This window comes from Odontomachus brunneus, unplaced genomic scaffold (assembly GCF_010583005.1).
Source record: "Odontomachus brunneus isolate Ranch 3 - 2012 unplaced genomic scaffold, Obru_v1 Obru_scaffold_045, whole genome shotgun sequence".
Classification (NCBI taxonomy): Eukaryota; Metazoa; Arthropoda; class Insecta; order Hymenoptera; family Formicidae; genus Odontomachus; species Odontomachus brunneus.
The window spans coordinates 923,658-946,477 of record NW_022639495.1 but is presented as its reverse complement, the minus strand read 5'-3'; the positions used below and the strand labels follow the sequence as shown (position 1 = coordinate 946,477).

The 22,820-nt window shown below is 42.6% G+C and overlaps 1 protein-coding gene across 4 annotated transcripts in view; it reads left to right on the top strand.

The window, feature by feature from the left end:
• The window catches only part of LOC116844695, a 59,541-nt gene that overhangs the window by 23,286 nt on the left and 13,435 nt on the right, over positions 1-22,820 (top strand). The window contains exons 3-5 of one of the 4 annotated variants that reach the window (XR_004378119.1): positions 18,524-18,885; positions 19,953-20,037; positions 20,111-21,074. Coding sequence is in view for 1 of the 4 variants with exons in the window: in XM_032816574.1 (XP_032672465.1) it covers positions 18,524-18,627 (104 nt within the window). In the remaining 3 variants the exon portion in view is untranslated. Of the gene's footprint in view, positions 1-18,523; positions 21,075-21,295; positions 21,652-22,820 lie in introns of those variants that run through there. The other 3 variants (XR_004378117.1, XR_004378118.1, XM_032816574.1) reach the window with 3 other exon arrangements.

Genomic DNA, 22,820 nt, shown 5'->3' with positions numbered 1-22,820 from the left:
CTCTCTCTCTCTCTCTCTCTCTCTCTCTCTCTCTCTCTCTCTCTCTCTCTCTCTCTCTCTTCCTTCTCTTTTTCTTTCTTTCTTTCGCTCCGCAAAATTGCAGCGTTTTCTGTACGTCGTTTCGCGGTTTAAAAGTGGAATTACGCTTATACTCGCTTTCCAAGTAATAAATCGATATTTCAATTCTTAAGATATTGATCATATTCGTGTCTTTATTTGTATAATACATTATGTTATTACACGGATAGAATTTTATAATAAACATTACTGTAGTTAGTATTTCGCAAACGAGGAATATATAGATCGACATTCTGCAGTAATTGACTATTCTTTCATTTCATATTTATACTTATTATACATATTATATTATACTATTCTGTTATTTATACTTTAAAAATCAAAAAATTTATTATGTTTTTAAGAAAGCTTACTGTATTCCTTTGCAAAACAGATCTTATTGGTACTCTATTAGTTTCTAAAAATATTGTAAAATTTAAAAGATTTGATATGAAAAGAAAACCATAATATTCTTTCCATACAAGAATCGAATGCAATAATAACTTGCGTATTTTATTTTATTTGTTTTAAACGTTACAATATACAATAGGAGGAAAAAATATTAAAAAAAAATATATATATATATATTCGCTAAGTATTAATACTATATATTCACTTAAATCTGAATTCTTTCATTTAAGTAAAACAAATAGCTTTCATGAATACCTAAGATTTTACCAAAAATAGTATTTTTATTTGAAAAATATTGTACACATTACTATATGAATAAATAAGTACTCATCGCGAATAAATATTTTTTTATTTCTTAGATATTTTCTCTCTCAATGTATATTTTTTACAACACATATATCGCAAATATGCGATCTGAATGAATGTAAATTGATAGGCATTTCTAATTATATCACGATGGAAAAATCATTCGCGTTCCGCAAGCATTATACGCCTCTGTCCGTGCAAATAAACAGAAACAAACGAAACGACCTCGCATCTATCTGCCGCGCGAGAAAAAGTTTCCCGAAATACAGAAAGAGGATAAACTTCTTAGCCGCGGCTGCCGCCTGCCTGGTGCGTGCTCAGATCTCTTTAATGTTATCACGACCCCTCTAATTTCTTTTTTTTCACTTTTCCATTAAGAAAGTTCTAGATTTAATTCTTCGCTTTCCGAAAAAACGACCGACGCGAGAGGAAGTCGGCCGGTGGATAGCCGGGTAAAGTTCGCCTCTTCATTTTCTTCGCGGATGCTTTATTTAAATCTCCGCGCAACTTCGCTAATTTCCCCCGGCCGTCGCTCAATAGTAGCTTGTTTACTCGGTCGTGCTCGTGCTCGATATATGTATAGCGACGATTTCCCAGGAGCATCCGCCACCGGTGTGCACACAAACGTCTCCTAAAAAGTAGCCATTAAAAAAGCGAAAGAGAGAAAGTAAAAAATGACAAGCCAAAAACTTCCCCACCGACTCATTGATCCGCTTCCGCGCGGTCGAGACCGGAAATTCCCGATTAAGCTGATTATGCACAGAGTGACCCATCGCTGAGACATACTCACGCAGCGCATTATTCGGCAGATTTGCGATCCTCTTTAGCGCGAGAATTTTTGCCGGCAACGAACATTTTGTTGACGCAATCAGTTGTCGAGTTTACGCTTCTTAATTCACTTTTGCACTTGAGCCGCATGGCGCGGAGAGAGGGAGAAAATCGTCGAGATTGCTTTTGTAATCTGCGCATATACGAGTTTTATCCGAGGTGAATTGAAAGGATTTATCCTGAAATGCTGAATAAATAAGCTTGAATGATGATAATAATAATAATAATGAATTTATCTAGTGCAACGTTACAAGATAAAACTCACAGAAGTCGATACCATGTTTATTTCACACACAAGCCATTTTGTATATGCGACGCGGTAACGTGTATACGATGTTTCCTCGTGCGACAGCCCGGACATTTGTCTCCATGCGTTCCTAAATGTGGCGACGCAAACGCGCCACACCGTAGTTGCCGCCGAGAAGACAGTGCGCGAAATCTCACGCGAGTCTTACATAACTCTTAGTTCCTGCACGTATATTTCGAAGCGAATTTTCCAATGGTGCACGACACGCACTCGACGCTGGCGGCATCGAGCGGTCTTTTATTTCTTTCGCTTCGATAGAAATTTTTCGCGGGAAAATCCGAAAGTCCCATCACCCGGCGTTACAAAGAAACGAACAACACGAGAGCCGGGAAAGCTCGAAACGCGCGCGGATTGTCGCGTCAAGCGAAACGTTGCGAAACGAAGATTCGATGTTACACAAAATGCCAAATTACTTTGATCCTATTCGCGTCCACTCGTTGGTCCCATTCATCGTGTTTCGCGACATCGGCCTTGTTCGGGCATCCGGCGTTTGTATCATCGATCGAGTGGTAGTGGCAGCAGCGCGAATCTATCCGGCGTTACTTCGTTGCCGGAGAAATTTCGACGGGCTATCGATTTCCTGGGGACTTTTACTGACACGGCCGTAGTCGCTAGCAAACTAGAGCGCGAGCGCTGATACGCAACAAGAGTACGTGCCGTCACTGCGCCCGGGTATTCGCGACCAGCCAAGATCCTCTTGATTTATGGGATACTCGCAAGGAGTCAAGATCGTCTTGATTTATGGAACGTTTCAGCAGCCACCGCGTGAGCACGCGCGCGAGCGCGGGCGCGCATGCAACGTCGACGTTTACACGCGTCTCGGACCGGAAGCCAGTTATCGAGTAATAAAACACGCCTCAGCCATGAAATTTCGCGAAATAGCACCGTCTCCGCCGTCGTGCCCACGTTTACTTCCAAGTCGAAACGCGAATAAAACCGCTGAAATGTTATTCCTGCTTCGATCGAGCACGGCGCGTGGGTCAATCGCCTTTGAGTGTACGACGCGAGGTCGACGATGTCGAAGATTAGACACGTGGAAAAAATATTGAGTGATATATTATTCACGATAAATTGTATCTCATTTTTCTGAATTTTCTGTATTTGACTTTTTTCCGTAAAAGTATCACGTAACTTTCAGATTGTCTTAGAAAAAAGGAGGAATTAAATAGATCATTGTTGAGCGGGAGAATATTGACTGAAATCTTATTGAATAAAATTTAGCTCGAAAGAGACAAATTTAGCTCGAAAGGTCAGGAGAAAGAGATTTTGCAAAACGCACGAGAAAAAATTTAAATATTATTACGAAAACGCACAGAAGTTCGGGTTCAACTTACTCGCATGGAACAAAACCAACGATATAACGGCTGCGGTTGAGAACGTGATGTTTTAGTAATTACTTGCGAGCACATATAAGCTCTGTGAAAAGCGCACTCTCTCCGTTTTGCCAGCCATCGGTTAGCAGCGGTCGAGAGTAAATATATATAAAGTTCAGCTTGATTCCGCAGTTCGCGACATAATGCAAACGCAAGAAAGGAAGAATATCCCATTAAAGTCTCCTCACGCCCCGCGACCTCTCACAGGGTACATCAAGGGGAAAATTTAAAAACGCTTCGGATGATCCTGAACGGAAGTTACGTCATAAGCGATAATGTCGATAAAGAAAAGATTGTTAAAAGTGGTAGTAAGTAAATATACGAAAAACGATATTCTCTCAAACGCGAGTATTCAAAAAATATTTGGAACATCAGAAAGATTAGCATATTTTTCAGACGAGCTTGCAGTATTTTCTAAATAGTTTTATTATTCTATAAATTATGTACAGATCAATAACCATGTCATCTTGAATATCTTTGTAGCAAAAGCAAAGGCGACATTAAAGTCTATTCTACAATGTGTTCTCTGCTTTCTATATATATATGTTTCATATTTTTCTTTCAAACGCTCAATAATCGCCATGATTTAAATCGATTTGGCTCCGACTATTCGCCATCAATGAACAAATGGAGTGATAGGACAAACCAGCCGTTCCGGGGTTGCCTCCCGAGCGTTAAAAGCGGTAGATTCTATTTCAATTTCAAATATCGCGGATCAGCAGCCGACGGCGGTCGGTTTGTTCGAACGTGAAACGATAATACCGCATCGGCTTGCCTCGCCGATGATCCGCAATTTGCATAATTCCCAGCGCGACTTAATTTCCGCCGCCTTAACCGCCGCAGAACGAAAATCCGCTCCCTCTCCCTTCGGCCGATACCAGGCGAGAGATTTCTCGCGAGGATTGCAGCTCTCGAAATTAGTGTCGCGGATTAGAAAGCTATGCAATTATCGATCTCGCGTTGCACCAAGTCTCAATAACACGTCGAAAACCCCACGTTCGCGGGAGTTGAAATATCTTCCGTGCGAGTGAAATAGAAGGTGCGTCCAGCACGTCCAGCGCTGGTAACAATAATTCGTGTCCGTGTAGCAAATTTATAATTGCATCGTAGATTTCGCGGCGCTCTCCCCATCCGACATACCTTCATCGTAGAACCCAAAAAATGTCCGTGACGTACAGCACGAAAATTTATCCCGCGTGAATAATAATTCCCCTTTCTCTCTCTTGGATGTCAGTTTTCAAATCGCGGATTAAGTGCCAAGTATCCCTACTTACCTCGGGACTCGATTACTCGCATAGATTGTGTGTTATTCGCGCGAATTACGTTATTGCTATTATCATAAACTAACAATCGCGATGGTCGTATTAACCAGACAAATGCAAATGCACGATTAAATCACCGGGGTTATTTGACATACAAACCGTTATAACGCCCGAGTCGACGTATCCATCCATTATGCAATGCAGATTTTCGCGAGTTCTCAAAGTGCATTAACGGTGCTTATTGGGATGAATGGGCGCCAGTGTTAATATTAACACAAATACCGCCCTGCATATCGTAATCCTACGCTTACCATTTATGTTTACCATATAGCTCGCAAACGCACCATTACAAGCATTACATACGCAGCTTTGAGCTACCTTTACAAGCAAAATGTGATTCCCGTCCTGCTCCTGACCTAATTAAAATTTACTTCCAACTTAATATTTGAACTCTGCTTCTCTTTTTACTTCTCCCTCTGCCTCTCACACACACACACACACACACAGAGCCACACACATCTTGTTTCAACATATATCTACGATTACATAATACGATTATTCAACATTTGTCGATTTTCATATTAAACGCAGAGACTTTTAAAGGGACAGTAAAAACACGAGTTTCTCTTGTTCTCGCTCTTCAATCATTTAAATGAATTCTAAATTCGGAGATGTGATGATTTAAGATTTTGCAAGATCAACTATTGAACTTTTGAAATGAGGGTATCGTCGACGGTGAGAGATGTCGGATATATTCTCTGTCGCATCTACTGACTTCGTTCAAATACGCTTTCGCGCCGCCGTTCTTCATCGCTTTCTCTTAAAAATACGCAATTACAGAAATGAGAAAAAATATTAAATTGCCCCGGCGAGAAAACAAAAATCGTTTTACATATATCTATGTAGAGCGTATGCTATTTCGGACGCGATTCCGGTTTACTGCGCGTGTTCATTGGCACTGGGATTTCCTGCAAACGTGTACGCGCGCTCGTGTATGTGCGTGATGAGCACAGCGAACGTATACACGCGCACAAACGTCCAGAAAAAGAGAGAGAGAGAAAGGACGCGATTGTCGTTGTGAAGGCGTCTATGTGTATTTATAGTCGAATTAACCTGTGAAAATATCAAGTGCACCAGCGTAAATGCGGTCTCATAAATACACGAGCGAGTGGTAATATAAAATCGCGACGCGCAAAATCGCTCGTTGGGTCAATTTATGGACTTTTATGCCACTTATGGCACTTGTAAAAACGCTGAGCCGATTTGGAGCTCGGACGGATGATCAGAGGGCAGTGACAGTCGAGTAATAACCGGTATTAAGGTAAAAATATCAATTCCTCAGCATATAGGCACTTAATCCTGAACCCTTTTATCGTTTTATAATCCTTAAATATAATATTTAAAATTTTGACATGGAATATATTCAATATAAGGATATATAATTTTCTCTCTCACATGTTGACAACTTATTTTTCTTTAAATTTTCGGTCTTTAAATTCGCATTTATAAGCACCGGTCAAAACGCGCTGGAAATCGGCATGATATCGTTTATTGCTTTGAGAAACGCGAAAATGCGCTTCTTGATTGTTTCCCTCCCGCGGAAATTCGTCGGCAATATTTACCCTTTTCCGCGCTTGTGCTTAACTCTTTCGAACGGCGGGTATCGTGGCGCGTCGATACGGGAATTCGTAATACCCTTTGACGTAGAATTACAAAGCAGGCGTGTGCAACGTCAGTGAGATAGTGATTTATTCGCGCGTTCGGATTGTCGGAGTTATACGTGACAAAAACGGAAGATTGCGTTTTCTAATTTTAATGAAACGCACACACAGCGTATAATCGCGTTGCGCCGGCGCGTTTTAATTTACGCACAAACAACGCGGACACGCCGCGCCGCGTCGTTTTATCGCATACACGAAGATGAAAAATAAATGAAAATTTGTTTCGCGAACGTTACCTGTTAATGGAACGTGCTCCTGATTCATTATTCGCACCGTTGCGCGATCTCGCGATGTTTTAACGATGATTAAATCGACACGTCCCAATTTAAGAGGCGCAAAAAACTCCTTCGTAGTTGAATCACGGATCACTTTCATAGCACGGACGATCGAGAATATAGAAATTTTCGGAACGTTAAAATTCGGACATGCGTGGAAAATGATTCACTTTAAATTTTCATCGAGGCGACAAATGCGAACTCGAAATTTATTTGAGTCGAATTCGGAATACCAAATATACTTTTCGCGACGAAAGAGTCCGTGGTTTCTCTCTACCTATCTCCGCTCGCCGGTGAATGTCATCAACCAGAAATAAAGGGAAAATTGCTTCGGAAAAGCGAGACGGTCGATGTCATATGCGGCGCAACGTAACTGGGACGGTGCGATAGATCGAATTACCTTTTGCCCGCGGTAACCACGACATAGAGGCGATGATGACGTGAGGAGGCGGCCCGTCGTGAAACAAACGAGATATCGGTACGGTGGATAAATGGAGAAAGTAGATGTCACGATCTCTCTAATGGGATCTTACAGCGCCACACGTTATTGTGTAACGTTCACGTCACTTCTCGTCCAAGAAATTTATCGCGTCTCGGGAATATAACGTAATCTTAACACGGATTCGTATTTTCACTCTCGCTTAGTCTTGAGGGTTTATTCCGTAATGCACGGCGCAAGTTCATGCAGTGACTTTGAATAGTGACTGAAGAGACTCGAATAGCGAAAATCGATAGTAATTATTCTGAATAAATATGACCTTGGAAATAAGAACTAATAGAGAATATCGTATTATTTTATTTTCTGATTCCCACACGCGTGCCAAACTCGAATACAAGAAGAAAATACTACAAAATGTGATACTCGCGAATGATTGAATAAATCTTTTCCAAAGGATATTGTGCGTGTTTTATTTTATTATAACGCTTGTCAGTGATTGTTTACCATTACAAAGTGCACGGTGCACATAACTCATGTAAACGCATGTGAACACATACCGGGAATAATTAATCTGCTTTGCATTATCGTAAAATTAACACATGGATTCTCACATATTTTGTGTGTGTGTGTGTGTGTGTGTGTGTGTGTGTGTGTGTGTGTGTGTGTGTGTGTGTGTGTGTGTGTGCATATATATACACACATGTGTGTGTGTGTGTGTGTGTAGAACTCTTTTCTTTCTTTATTAATTCTATGAGATGTAAATAATTTATCACATCCCATCCATTTAATTGAATCAAGGTCGGAGCAACTCATCCATATACTTATCCATGTACGTACAGTGTAAATATTTACTCGTCCCTTTTTAACTTTTGCAAAATTTATAGCCATTACGTTGCTATTCTCTATAATCTTCATATTCCAACATAATCATAATCCAAAAATTAAATCCTCCCAATAATTTTCTTTTATCAAAATAAAATCTGTTGAAGGTGTAAGATAGAGAAAATACTTACACAGGCAGTTCTCAAAATGTAACAAAAATTACTAATTTAATTCGCACACTACACACAAGCATAAAGTATCCTCAGTATACAAACAAACATATTTCACGGAAAGGATCGATCGAGTCTCATAATTGAAACTTTCTTCCGCACTTCAATACACTTGGGGAACAAAACTCCGACTCCGACGTGTGCAAGATTTCGTATATCAGTCGACTTTCGAACCGTTGTATGTTGTTCCACTTCGCGACAACTTCGATCATCACTTCCCCACCACGACGCGAACCCCCGAGATTCAATCTCGAGTCTTCCGTCCGAAAAGTGACAGCTCCGAGCCAGAGAGTTAATTCCGCAAGATCAAGCATTCAGTGGGACGGCGAAGTGGGAAGGCTAATTCCTGTCGATATTCTCTCCATTCGAGCCAACCCCATTAAAGACGAAGACCAACGCGAGACGAAGATGCTCTGATCGATTTTCCGTCAGGGTCTCGCTTCGATTTTCTTTTTTTTTCTCTCCTTTTTTTCCGCCGGCGATCACGACTCGAACCGGGTCAAGTGCACTTGCACAGGGGCAAACTGCCAAACCGCGATCGCTTTCGCGGCTGGAGATGAATCGGAGGACCGTTCGCCTAGTTGGTCATTAGCATAGTCTATTACCGTTGTACCCTCTTTCCCTTCTCCCTCTTTACTACGTAGATTCCGCACTGCTCTCTCGATTGCGCTTTCGGTACCAAAACCGGTGGTTCGACTAAGAACTGATATATCCCGCCCGAGCGACTCGGAATCGTCTTCTATTTATTCCATTTTCGAGATGAGGTAGGATGGGGAGGGGCACCTGATTGCTTTTCCGATATTTATTTCAGCCGTTTCCATTAATCATAGATAAAGATCCGCGGCGTGTAAGCACGGTAAAAGGAGCCCGATGTAGCCGTCGATTTGTACAAAGCGTCTAGGTTCTCTCTCTCTCTCTCTCTCTCTCTCTCTCTCTCTCTCTCTCTCTCTGGTTTTCGCTCTCTATCTTCTTTCCCTTTTACGAGAATCTCGCTTTTAGCGCAAAATGGAAACGAGTCAAGGCTCGAAGGGAGCGAGCTCGTGATATTTCGAAAACTGTTTCGGCGTTCGGCGCGCGCGTCAATTTTTGCAGTCGAAGCGTTCCACAGGCGTGACCAATTGATCGTTTAAAACGCTACATGCGGCGCCTGTATATAAAGTTAAATTAACGACAACATTGATGTAACACGTTGCGAAGTGTCTTTCTCTCTTTTTCTTTTTCATATAGTTCTATCGAATATTAGAGAAAAACTAACAAAGCTGCGGTTCCCGATCGCGGTTTCCGATCGATGTTAAAATTACAACGTTGTGCAAACATTTTCTAAACGCGACAATAAACAAGTTTCTAGCAGCTTATCGAACAATAAACAGAGATGATAGAGTTTGGCGTATCTCAATTTTGTTTTAATTATTTTTGATGTTATTGTAATTTGTAATTTTAAAATATACACACACATGTGCCTTTTGTGCAGCTGAATGAAATCAGAACTAAAAAATCAGAAATACAGTAAAATTAAATTTGTTTTTTTTTTTATTTTAGCACTTCAATGACTCATAGATTTTTTTAAAGCGGCATTATCAACCGGAATATGACCGCTTACGGTTCCACGTCGTCGTAACTCCGCGCGCCGAGCTCGTTCCCTCGGCGCCGTCTCGCGAACCCTTTGCTCGCGTGTACGCCGAGGGTAATCGCGAATTTATCATTCTCTTGTTCGTCCGGCGACGATTCCGGTATCTAAACGACTCGTTCCTCGCCGAGCCGAGATACACAATTATCTAAAGTAATTGTCCCCGAGTCCCGCGTTTAAGCCGCGATTGTCGTGTCGCACATTAATTCACGCTCGCTTATCGCACGCGAGCGCCCGAGAGTTTTCCGCGCGCCGCACTCTCTCCCCGGATTCGTTTTCGACGCCCTGGCAGCGGCGACGGCGCTCCATCGTCGTCTCGTTACCCGCGCTCAGGCGTAATGTACTTCATTTCGTGGTGTAATTATTGCGATAAATTGCGCGACCGCGTCGTGCAAACGCCTGTATATCGACTATCGACTGAAAATAAAATTGCAGCCTGTGCTACGCTCCAGGCGAAAGGCAATGCAATCGTCGAAATGATTTACTGTGCGGCTGCCGCGAAAAACAGTAGCAAACGACCGTAGCGACTCGCTACAGCAATGTGGCTAACGTAAACAATATCGATCTCCGCGCAGTCTCTCTCTCTCTCTCTTTCTCATATTATTTAAAAGAAAAAAACCTTCCCTTTTACTGGTTAAAGCGGAGAAATCAACGCGAGAAATTAATTTTTTAGATGGCCGAGAAATTCGCGTACGTCGTCCTGCGCCGCTGCTAGCAAGTTCAAAAACTCGGTTGGATTGATATTTTTATCTGAAACAAAGTCGCGGATATTTAAGGTCGTAAAAATACGTCGCCAAGCGTGACGCTACGCTAACAATACCAACAATACGGCGGAGCTACGACACGGTGGATGCTACGATGAGAGGAAATCCGGGACGTTGCGCGAACTGAGCCAGACAGATACCGTTGCCTGCACTCGCGAATTAGAAGGGACTCGCTCATGCAAACACGCGTTTTCATGGAATCTGCGCGTAGAAGACGATCAAATCCCGATAATCGACCTGGAAAAGCGCTGCACGAAACGAGCGAGAAGAGTGCGACAAGCCTCTCCTGGTCTTCCCCTTTCGATCGCGAGTGTATTTATTTTTTCGAGTTAACCGATTTTCATAAGGCTCTATTTACCCGGATTGCAGCGAAGCTGCGTGAATACGACGCGCACGTTCCGCCAATATTTGCGAGAAGTGCAGCACCACGCGTAACGTCAACCGCCGCTTTCGAACGCGGAGCGTCGCCTGTATTTCGTCGTGTGGTGCTTGCAGAGATAGAAGCGAGCTCAGGACACGCGACTCGCTAAACCTTCTTGCCTTCCGCAGAGCGAGCGCGCGAATTCAACAGCAGTTGAACCGTGCAATTAACAAGACGCGAATATGAGCAAGAAGATATGTACTTCTTACGTACAGTTGAATCTACCGAGCGCGCGCGATTCTCCGACAAGCCGGTCGGCTGATGTATTTAAGGACTGCGCTACTGCCTGTCAGTTTCCCGCCGCCGCTGGCTGTAAACGCGCTCGCAACGCGCTCACAACTCCAATGACGGATGTAAGTCGTGTAGCCTAGTTTCTGGCGCTACGTCTAGTTGCTCAAGTGTCGAGTCGCCGTTTTGCCTATGTGGCCATAACTTTCGTAATGAGATACATCCCGGGATTCTCGCGTTAAACATCCTCATTGCGCGCGTTTCACAGTAACAATTTTCGCCGTCAAATTGACGGGCGGTTATCAACAACTGTCGCCAATGAATCTTTTTGCTGGCGAATTTTACGCAAAATATTGTCAAGCGTGTATCGATATTCAGCCACGAGCGTAAATAATGTTAACATTATATTTCTATTATATTATTATTATATTTCTCTTATTATTAGTTATTAGGTTGGTCGGCAAAAAGTTATTTGTATTGGTCAAATCAAATAGAAAACGAAATTACTTAATTTTGAAAAATTTTTCACAAATGAAATACAACACCGACTTTTTTCAAACATTTTTCAAACATTTAACGAGGATATCCTCGTTATATTTTTCTTTTAATATTCAAATATTCTATACTTAAAGAAAAGTTTAAAAAAATATTTAAGAAATAAAAAATATTTATTCAATGGGTACTAATAACATATATACTTATATACTAATTTATAACTCCGCTATCGGTAAAAAATTTTCCAAATAAGAAAATATATATTTCCTTAAAACTTTATTTTTTCATGAAAACTGTTTATTTTATTTAGATAAAGAAAGATTTAGATTTAAGTAAATATATTTTTTATTCATATCAAAATAAATATTTTTTTGTTTTGCAAGTATTTTTCTTCTCACAATGTACGATAGAAAAATTGCAAACCGTTCGCACTAACCTATTGTTTGTTTTGATATAATTAATATTTCTTCGATATATTAAGTCAGTAATTTTAATTACGGAACTCTGAAATTTTAATAAGATTTCTGAGATAATATTTTATAAAAACTATTTTCTTGACGACTATCTGTTACCTTCTTAATAAAAAGTTAAATTTTTAGTTATATACATCAGGAATTAGGTTTTCACCAAATGTTACAAGAGAGATATGTTCGATAATGAAGAGTTCCCTGTTCTTCTAACATTGGAACCATAAACCTTCCGGTACCTACATAAAGCGCATAATTCTCGACGTTCTCGCGGCCGCGTTTCTCTCCACTTTCGTCGGTTGCAGAGATGCATCTGGCGGAATCGTGAAAGATGCAACGGCGGTACATTCAAATACAGATTCAAATACGACGGCCGCGACAACGCGGAATGATTTCCTTCGAGACGAGATTCCTCTAAATCCTTTGTTACCGAGTCGCGTTTATTCTCCGTTTATTCCTTCTCGTTCACACAGTTGCATCAGTGTGCATCTTTTACGGCCGGCATCCTTTCACGTGCACGAACGGAGCAAGTAACGCGTGCCGCGAGGAATTAGGCCGTTTCCCTTGTGAAATGTGCGAAGAGGCTTTACGAGTTTTTCTAATCGTCTACCTGACGCGAACGAAAGAGACCACCGGAATCATAAAATCTCCTCCCTCGCGATCTGCCACTACTTGCTGCTCCCAGTAGGAAGTACGATTTGTTCGCCGCTGTCCAGTATGCTACTGTATAAAAAATCTAATTTCTGATAAATCTAATTAAAAAACCAACTAAATTAATGCAGGATTAAAGAATAATAGCGGATCCTCGTATAAATGCTTTTCATATCTTGCCTCTGAGGTCCCTCGAGAATTCCCGAGCTTTACGAAAATTCAGTTTTCACATAATTTCATCTGGCTACGCGATTGTACCTATCTCGATGGTACGTATCCACCATCAAATATTACGCGCTTCGCAACTCGCGGATATCATTTATGGAAAGTTGAAATTACGTTCCACATGTGCATGCCGCAAAAAGCGATAATTTCGGAAATCACCCTCCACGGCGCCACGAATCGTCAGCCGCTTCGAGGAGCAAATAACAACCCGAGCATTTTTCGATCGATCGAGCCGTGCGCGTTAATTACGCGCGCTTCGCGCGCGAAAGATTACAGAGAGAGGTTTTCGACCTGCGGCGGCTGCGGGGGCTGAACACTGGAAATTTCGCGGTGTTTCGACAGCCGGGGATCTTTCCGGTGTTTCGGCTGCAACCGCCCGGGTGCCGTTATCACCGTAATTTTCGCACCGCGGCCGCGAACGCGCCGGTGAACGCGCCGCGAACGTGCTCGGTGCAACCAATTTCGACGCCGCATTACCCTCTCGCGGTTATCTCGCCGTTTGCAACGGACCCCAACGGCTCGGCAATCGTAGGTACGAAGATTCGGCCGACACCTGCCCATCGATTCGCCCGATTTGACGATACGCTGCGAGACCGTCATTCCATTACTTCACGACCGCGAACAGGAAGAAGACGGAAAATTAACCGCAATATTCTGCCACATATGTTTTCAGTTGTTCAAAAACTTTTAAGATTTCTGAAGGAAAGTTCTTTAAGAATAGCCGGATTTTTTAAGCGATTTTTATTTGGATTGACATAACATACAAGCATACGACTGTAGACGTCGCCATCGCAGCTGATCGACCGTGTCGCGCGTGATCACTCACCAATCTTCTTTAATTAATTACTCAAATCTTTACATGGATGTTTGCGAAATAATAGAGGAATTTTGTGTTCACGATACGTTTGATGAGTTCTACCTGTACACAAGGGATATGTTAATAATTGTCAGACATCTGTGTACTATTAATATTTCTTGTAAAGCTTCATTAATGCTATCTTATTCCTTAACACAGTGACATTTGAAATTTTCAGTCAGACTCATCATATATTATATCGGTTTATCATTATATTATAAATATTCGTGCATTATAACTATGGATTATTCGAAGAATTACCGATTCTTCTTCACATATTTATAATATAATACGCCTGCATGAAAATTTCAAATGTCACTATGCCAGAAAATGGAACAGCATTTAATGTCTTGTGTACAATAATTGGAATCATCGTGCATCGAATATCGACTAACATTAAAGAAGTTATAAACGAGAGACGTTATCGTTATTAGAATCCCTACGAAAGCTGATTATTATAACTGTCGTCATTAAATTTTCACGTCTTCTCAGGATTGCAAAGTATAATGCATCGTCTCTGAACAATCAGAATATAGCATTACGAACGAGCTGAAGCATTAGTTCCCATCGTTGTCGGCCGAGTGCTTCGCTCTCGCCGGCATTAAAAAGAACCATGTTCTTTCCATGAAAAGATCTGCTCTCGCTGCTAATTAGAGAGTACTCATAAATAATAATCTCTTTGATCTGCAAAGGTCCACAACATTCTAATGAGATACTCTGTTTAAAAAAAAACCTATTAATTCGCGCAAATATCATTAATCCTTTGACTCAAGCGCGCATCTAATTAGATTTGTTCCGTCAGCAAGTTCCGGAAAATTCGACAGGATCTTCTTTATTTTATTGAAAATCATTAATAGAGAGAAAAAACGGCCGGTATGCCTTTACTCAGTTCGATCGACGTTCAGATGGAGCAGAGAGAGACTGCCTTTCGTTAAAATCGTCCTATTATAAGGACAAAGGGAAGCGCTATGCGACGCTCGCGATCCAATTTTCGAAATCCACTGGAAACTATAAGACGTGACAAAAGGAGAATTGTCCCTCTCATCGCAGGTCTTTCCGGAAATCCGGTCGGGAATAAGGTCGCCTTCGGAAACATCTTCGCGGCGTCACGGACGATTCTAATCTTTATGTACAGACTTTCGTGCCCGAGAATCTCACAGCACGCTTATCTATTCGCCGAATCTATTTCTGTAACCCGGAAAAGTATTTCCCGATGCCTCGGAGACGAAACGTGACGGTGGCTTTGAGGGTGCATCGAGATTTTATGTCCATGCAATTACAATCGATACCTTCACCACGTGACTATATATGCAAATCGTCACTCAAGTAACATATTGATCGTAAAGAATCACATTCTTTCCTTTATTTTTAACTAATTATCGTAAAAGCTTGCGTAAACATTTCCATAGGTAATTCGCGATCATTGCGACTTCGCAGTGCATCGCGTTGTCGTCCTCATCTCTTTCACTAAGTTCGACGACAACGATGCAATCTTTTCTAAGAAGCTCCGGCAGCCTGCCGTCGAGACTTTCGCACGGCGGAAACGGCGAACGGAAGTCGGCACAAATAACGAATGAAGTGCCGTCTTTCATCATCGAAAAAAAGCGCATTTCTTCCGGCAGTGCAAATGAGCTGCGGACCTCGGCCGAAGTGCAATTATCTCGGGCGAAGTGCATGAATTCATCTCTTCTCCATGCTCGATGAATGCGCGCGCCGGCCACTCCGGAAAGATAAATATTCAGATATGCATAACAGGAAGAAGAAGGCAAGGTAAAGCGCGCGCCGCGGCTGCGATTTGTACGACCCGCCGACTTTGTTTCTTTCACGGGAGGACCTGCACGCGCGTCATGGGTCCGCGTTGGAGGAACATTAATTTCGCAAAATCGCGCGTCCACCACTAACCGAGTGCACGCGCACATTTACGCAGATGTAATTATACGACTTGCTACGAAGAAGCGAGAAAGGTGGAAAGAGTAGGGACGCGAGCAACAGTTCTATTCTTCAAAGAACCTAGATGAAAATTTATTACGGAAGAGAGGGAGGGAGAGGAGCGAAATCTTTTTTTCTAAATATTCCCTTTTTCTCATAATTAAAATTACAACTAGTATTAATATTATTATGTAATATTTCCCATGTATCGATAGTATATTCTGTTAAATTATACGTTAAAAATGGAAAAATTGTACTTTCTGCAATAATAGAACTTTTTCGCAAAAATACATTCGATTCGGGCGTTTTCGTTGTTCTTTTGAAATTCGTGTTGAATTATTCATTCACGAGTTGGCAACGGTCGTGTGCATATCTGTCTGCGTGTAGTAATCGTGAGTCGCTTTCTCCGTCGGGCGCGCGTTAAACGGCGATGCAAAATTCATTTAGCTCGCACATTCGGCTAATTATACTTCGTCCCGTTCGCCACGGCTCCGCCACTGTTCTCCCGGCGAGGAAGGTCCGTCGTACGCGTGCACGTTACGTGGATGTATTAATAACTCTCCATTGTTCTGGCGCGATGCGAAATCGCTGACGAATCCCGTCAAATTTCAATTCTCGATTAATTACACGGTTAATTACGCGGTCCCATGTCGACGGCAGCAACGTTTTCGACGATTCCCTCGTCGTCGATCATATTGGGACGCCCCTTCGCCGTCGCTGTCCCTGCCGCGTTCTCATTCAATCGGATGGGCGACACAAAGATGTATCTACGGAGAGTTGCGAAAGTCACCGGTATGCGGCAGGAAATTGCATTTCCTGATCTTATTATTTATTTTCTGATCTTTTTTTCCAGTTTTCTGTCGGTAAAAATCTCCTCTTAATACATCGTGATTCTTTCGCTTTAAAATACGCGCGCTTTACGCGCTCTTTTAAAATACTACTCCAGAGAATCGTATCATTTTTAAAATGGTTTTAATTCGTTTTAGTCTAATGATTTTTATAACTGCACTTTACTGTCCATATATTGTAGTTGAAATCTCGATTTCACATTAAGATTAACTGCAAATATTATCGAATTTGTGGGCCAATAAAAAAATCTTGCACGAGACATAATATATGTTATATAATAACGTTTATGTATACAGACTATTGTGCTCCCATTCATGCTATAAATCGTAACTTATTGCCGTTTTCCCCACGTGGAAACTTGAAGGGGGACTCGCTAAGAGCTTTTACCCGAGTCGACATTTCGATTCTATATTGACCTCACAAATTGCGTCGAACTTGAAGAGTCGAACTCAATAAAGAAAGTTAATGTATCGGAGGAGAAAGTTAATGCACAGGGAGCATTAAGAGACGACGTTAGCACTTTCGAGACCTATTGTAGATTCTAAATTTCGACTCGAATAATAGATTGCCCAAAAAAGGAGTTGAGCTTTGCGCCAACAGCATAGCTGGCGCTAAAATGCAATCGTAGCTATGACTAATCGCGCCACCGTAAACTCTAGTCCTCGAAATAATCGATCGATTATCAATGGCGAGGCGTCCTCGGTCGGAGGAGCGAGAACATAGTAGATGGGAAACATGCAAATGCAATCGTTATTTGGAGCGCTCGCATAAAACTAAATAACGAATCCGATCGTGCGGCGGGAGACAAATGAACGCGGTTAATAGAAACGCGCGGCCGCGCAATCTCCGCCGATCGTTTTAAAAATGCACGTAACAGCTCGTGAATTCGCACGGCGAATATTAAATCGACGGTAATCGCGCGTGCACTGGATGACGGTGGGGAAAAGAGGGAGAGGGAAAAGGGAATACAACACCGGCACGGATTGATTTGATTTTTCGCATCACGCATCGGTTATGCGCTGCTGCGTGCACTGAGCGCATTGCCCTCAGAGTTTCGTGTTTTTTTCGAATTCATGAAGAAATATTTTTGTAATTTTTTCCTAAACATAATTTGTTAGAAATGTGATTTGAAAATATAATTCTTCAACGAACGAGCGCATGAATAAATCTAGTAAGTTTTGAATTTTTACAAGCAACTTCATGTAGACTCTCGCTTGATTAGCATTACATTACCGTCGGAGCCAGACTTAATCTTACGTTCGAGAAGTAACGTCACCGGAGGGCTAATGAGAGAAGAGGGCGAGGACGGGGGGAAGACGGGTTTCGAAGAACCACCCTCGCCTTGGGACAAGTATACGTGGCTCGAATCGCCGTCGCAACGCTCGTTCCAGTTCCAGAACTGTTCGCCAAGAAATCAATCGAGGGTGCGAATGTCCCGATATACACGAGAAACACACCACCACTTCCTGGGCGACGTTTGTATCGTCGCTGTATCGCGTTGACCTCGATTCTACGGTTATCCGCGTCTGTAGAAGCTCCGACGTGGGCATATAAAATTACACTGAATTCTACATATGGGACCATTTCCCCTCGAAATACCCGTTCCGATTCACCGACGCGGTGGGTTCTCGGGCAATTTATACGGAACCTAGACAAGCATGCGCCGGCAGCTAGCCGGGAGAGTGGCCGCGGGAGAAGCTGATTTTGATAAAGTTCAACTTCGCGCTACGAAGTTTGCAGCTCCGTGATGTTTTACGTGCACGAGAAAACAATATGCAAATTTCCAGCTTTTCTGCCACTAGAATGAATAGAAAATCGTATTATAGTTCGTGCTGCAGCTGTGAGGAGATAGCTTAAAGTCCCTCAACCCCTTGACCATACCCGTCTCCTTGCATCTCACACTTCACCCGCATTCCGTCGAGATCCGCGAAAAGCAACGGGAGGTAGTGAGTATCTCACAAGTGCTCGTTTCCTTTTCAGGTGAGCATCCGGCCGCGATGCAGCACGGAAACACGGCAGCCGGCTCGCCGAATTCCAAGACGGTCCTGCTGATGCTCGCCTTCCTGCTGGGTCAGCTGAGATAATGTGCGTGCACACGCCGTGAGAGTCGCCCGATACTCGGCGAAACGAAATCGCACGCTCGCGAAATCGCGACGTGATTGCGTGCTTAAGCGTTAGCCCTTCCGCACAGATCGTCCTGGCTCGAATCCTAGTCGGTCTCATCGTAGCGGCCGAAAAGTTAAGTTATCTCGGGAGATTACGCGGAATTAATGAGATCTGAGGGCGAAGTTTACCGCGACCCGAAAGTTGACGCTCTGAACTGCGGACTTTATCCCTTTCAGGTAATTTTTTATTCTTTTCAGTTAATCGCGATTTTTTTCGGTGACGCATTACTGATAAATTGTCGATACTCCAAAATCATTATTGCGATAATGTCGTTTTAATTCGTAAAATTATTAATTCACCTTATATTGGTTATTGGTGTTATCGTCTTCTTCCTGAATAAATCATCCGAAGTAATGGAGACTGCGCGTGGACTACGAATTCCGAAATTCTTTCAGTTCCATTTCAGTCTCTCAGTCGTCAAAGTAACAATTTCAATTTAGAAAGCTCACAAACCTGGTCACTATTACGTTGTTCGTGTCGCACTCTTTTTGCCGCGAAAGTCGCCGTCTCGTTTCTCCTCAAATCTAATTGTGAACGTGGCCGCTAAAATGAGAAATACGAAGATAATCCCTGAGAGACAGCTCGTTCTTGCGTAATAAAAGGAGAGCTTTGTGCCTAAGGGTTAAGCGGAATGCGAGGCGGCCGTGTGTATGTACACGGCCATAGGACCTCAGAACCATGGATCCTGCGACGAGCTTGCGAGTCGACTTATCCCGACCGAGAACTCGAAACGAGCTCGGAGCTCCGAAATGTTTTTTCGTACACCTGTCGTAACGCAGCGTCCGCTATTCACAGTTGAACTGTACGTTAAAACGTTAAATAGCCGCGTAATGATAACGAGCGATCCGAGAGCGTTTTCACTTCGCGTGCGTTTTCCGTTAATTGGCGGCACCTGCGCGAATAATATTTTCAACAGCAATTTGCGTCTGAAATTAATAATTATCACGCCGCGCGTAACGACTGTTCCCTTCCCCCTCCTCCCCCTATAAATAACAAGCAGGTCTTGTCTACTAATTGACGGTGCGTTTGTTTCACCGAGCATCGACTTTTAATATCACATATTTTGAGTGTTTCGAAAATATTTCTTAATATTTTTAATATTTTTTTAATATCTGCAATTTTTATCTTTTATATATAATCTGTATCTTGTTACTCCGATCAAAAAGAAAAAAGGGAAAAAATAACCGAATAACACGAATCGCAAACGCGAGATCGCCAATTGAGAATTTTATTTTCTTCTCAGTTTAGTTCTGATTTTTCCGGACATCTGAATGTATGGACCGTAAGGGAGAGCAACCATTGGCGTAGTCTATAGTTACTTTCGCAAGGTAAGCTTTTTTGCGCTTTATATTCACGCATAAGTAATGACGTAAAGTAAGAATAAATGTTCCGCGTTCGCAGACACTTGATTAGCGCTAAGATGCGAGGGGCACGCCGATTGTTTGATTCAGCTAAAAAATTAGTTCGCGACTTAGCCTTGGTACGATTTTATGTCGTGAGCGTTGGATAACGATTCGCGATGACGACCAACAGTGAAAAACAGTCGAAAATTCTTATCATATCCGCAGAGACGCGGCAGGGAACGTGTTATTCGAGAATTTCAGCGACGACACGGGATCAGACTCGCTCGCTCCATTCGTAATCTCTTATTCGGGACGGTTCCTACGCTTTCGCGCAAAAAGTGGGATCGAGCGCTGCCGAGATCGCCGCTGAAACTTTCGAATAATATTGCCCCGTGACGTCTGACGAATGACGTCTAACAGTGATGCATAAAAACGTAAGAATTAACGACGACGCACATCGATCGTTGACACGAAGAAACAAAAAAAAGAGAAAGACGCGCGAGTGTCGCCAGAAGGGTGAGGCGAGTACGAGGAGATAAAACAGAACCATGTCCCCTTTTTCCCGACCATAGAAGAAGTCAAAGAGAGAGAGAGGGAGAGAGAGATCCGTGAGGAAAGTGTTAAGTGTAAAATAAATGTGTCACACACGAGTATAAATTTAAGCGAGAGGAGCGATGTAATAAAACGACGGTCGGACCCCGAGGTCCGCGACGCGGCGGAAGTACTTTCTACTTACGTGCATAAGTGTTAAATGAAACTTAAAAGAAAACACAACAGAAAGACAACACGTACACACGCATAACAGTAGGAAAAATGTATGTAAACCCACGCGACTTTACAACTCATATGATTTAACACCCACGATGACTAGCCCGAAACTGCGTTGTGTTCCCTTACCCGTCCCCTCCGCCCACCCGCTCCCCTATTCACTTCACACACCCTTCTCACCGTCTTATTTTCACACGGTTTTCTTGCGAGAAAGCGCATTCTTGTACATAATGTTTTACTCTTGTAAATAAATTACCCACACGACTCCTCTTCGATTCATTCTCGCCCGGCCTGCCCCGCGACGACAATTACTTTGCCGATCAATAGCGATCGCATTGAACATTTTTATCCCGATATAACGCAAGTTATAAGTAAGTTACATATCGTTGAAATGCGGTACGATTGCCGTATAATACAGAAATCCCTGCCGTTTACATTTCCAATCTTATCGTTTTTATCGTTTTGTTCTTTTCAGAGTCACAGTGTGTGTTTATTGCGATAACACAGAGATTTAAATTGAATTACAACGCAGCTCTTCCCTTTTCGTCTATCTCCGTTCAGAGACGCTTATAATTTGGAGCTAACGGCGACAGCTGCAAGAAGATGGCCCGCGAAGATCGATAGCCATGACCCCGATGCGCTCGAACTTTTCTCGCCGGGGATATTTAAGGATCTCCGACTTCGGCTCATGAAGTTCTCTCACTTGCAGACCGTCCTCGCAAAATAACGATGGCGCCCGATTAATTTTCTTTAGCCGTTCAGTGTCTTCGAAGCGTCGCTGAGGAGTTCTTCTGACCCTGTTAACCGAGTCTCGCATATTTCGTACACGAGGTAAGTAGAATTTCTTGCGTCTCTTTCGAAAAATGAACGGCATCTCAATTGCAACGAAGTTGTCGATACACTCATACCGATGAAATAAGAATCGAAGTCGCGCGTACGAGGTAGAGCTCGCATTTGAACAAGTCGAATTCCGGCTCGTGTACACTCGTGTACTTGCAAGGAGGTATCGAAAACTCGAAGGAGCGCCTCGTAAATCGTCGAAAATAAGACACCTGTAACGTCTCCGAAGTCACACCGTGGGTACAAAGTTTCCCCATCAAACGCTACCGTAGCTCGGATGCGGTGCATAAAATTGCAACAGTGTGCAGTCGGCAGGCATCGACGGCGCGGCGTGGCGCAGCGCGACGCGACGCGACGCAATCAGACCAGGGAAAGCCGATGAATATTTATGCGCATCCACCTACGCCTTGCAAAGCCGCGACAATCCACCGATGATATATGCGGTGAATTTTTTAAGAGACATCGCGGCGCACCCGAATTCCCGGAGGACACGTGGCCCCGTTGCATCCGTGCGCACGCGCGTGAATAAATAGAATACAGGTGACGCGCGAGGGGAAAGAAAATTAGGGACGCATTTGGATGAAAAGCGTATTTTCTGTCGCGCGAAAATATTGTATATATGTGTGTATGTGTGCGTGTATGTGTTTCCGTGACTGAAATCATCTCGCCGACTTGGATAGAGATGATTTTTTTCAAGACCAAAGGTGGAGGAATAAAAGTTTCTTGCTTATTTTCGCGGTCAGCTCGTAAACTTTGTCTCGCTAATGGCCTTTAATCGTCTATAACGCGAAGACCATTAACTCCTTAAGTAGTATGTTCGGAAAAGTTCCGTGATATAAAATATTAAATCCCTTTTAAGATTTCCTTAAACTATTAAATTATAACTTGAATATATTAAATTAATTTTTATATATTTTTCTTTAACAAAACTTTTCTTTAGCAAATCAGATATATTTTGTATTCTATTTCTCAAGATTTTTCGAAGAAAATAGCGAGAAAAAGAAAAGGACATATACGTATACTTATTTAAAAACGAAGCCTTAAATATTTGTTTTGAACACTTTGTTTCACACCTTAGAGAGAAACATTTGTTTCACCACTTAGAGAGAAGAGAGAGAGAGAGAGAGAGAGAGAGAGAGAGAGAGAGAGAGAGAGAGAGA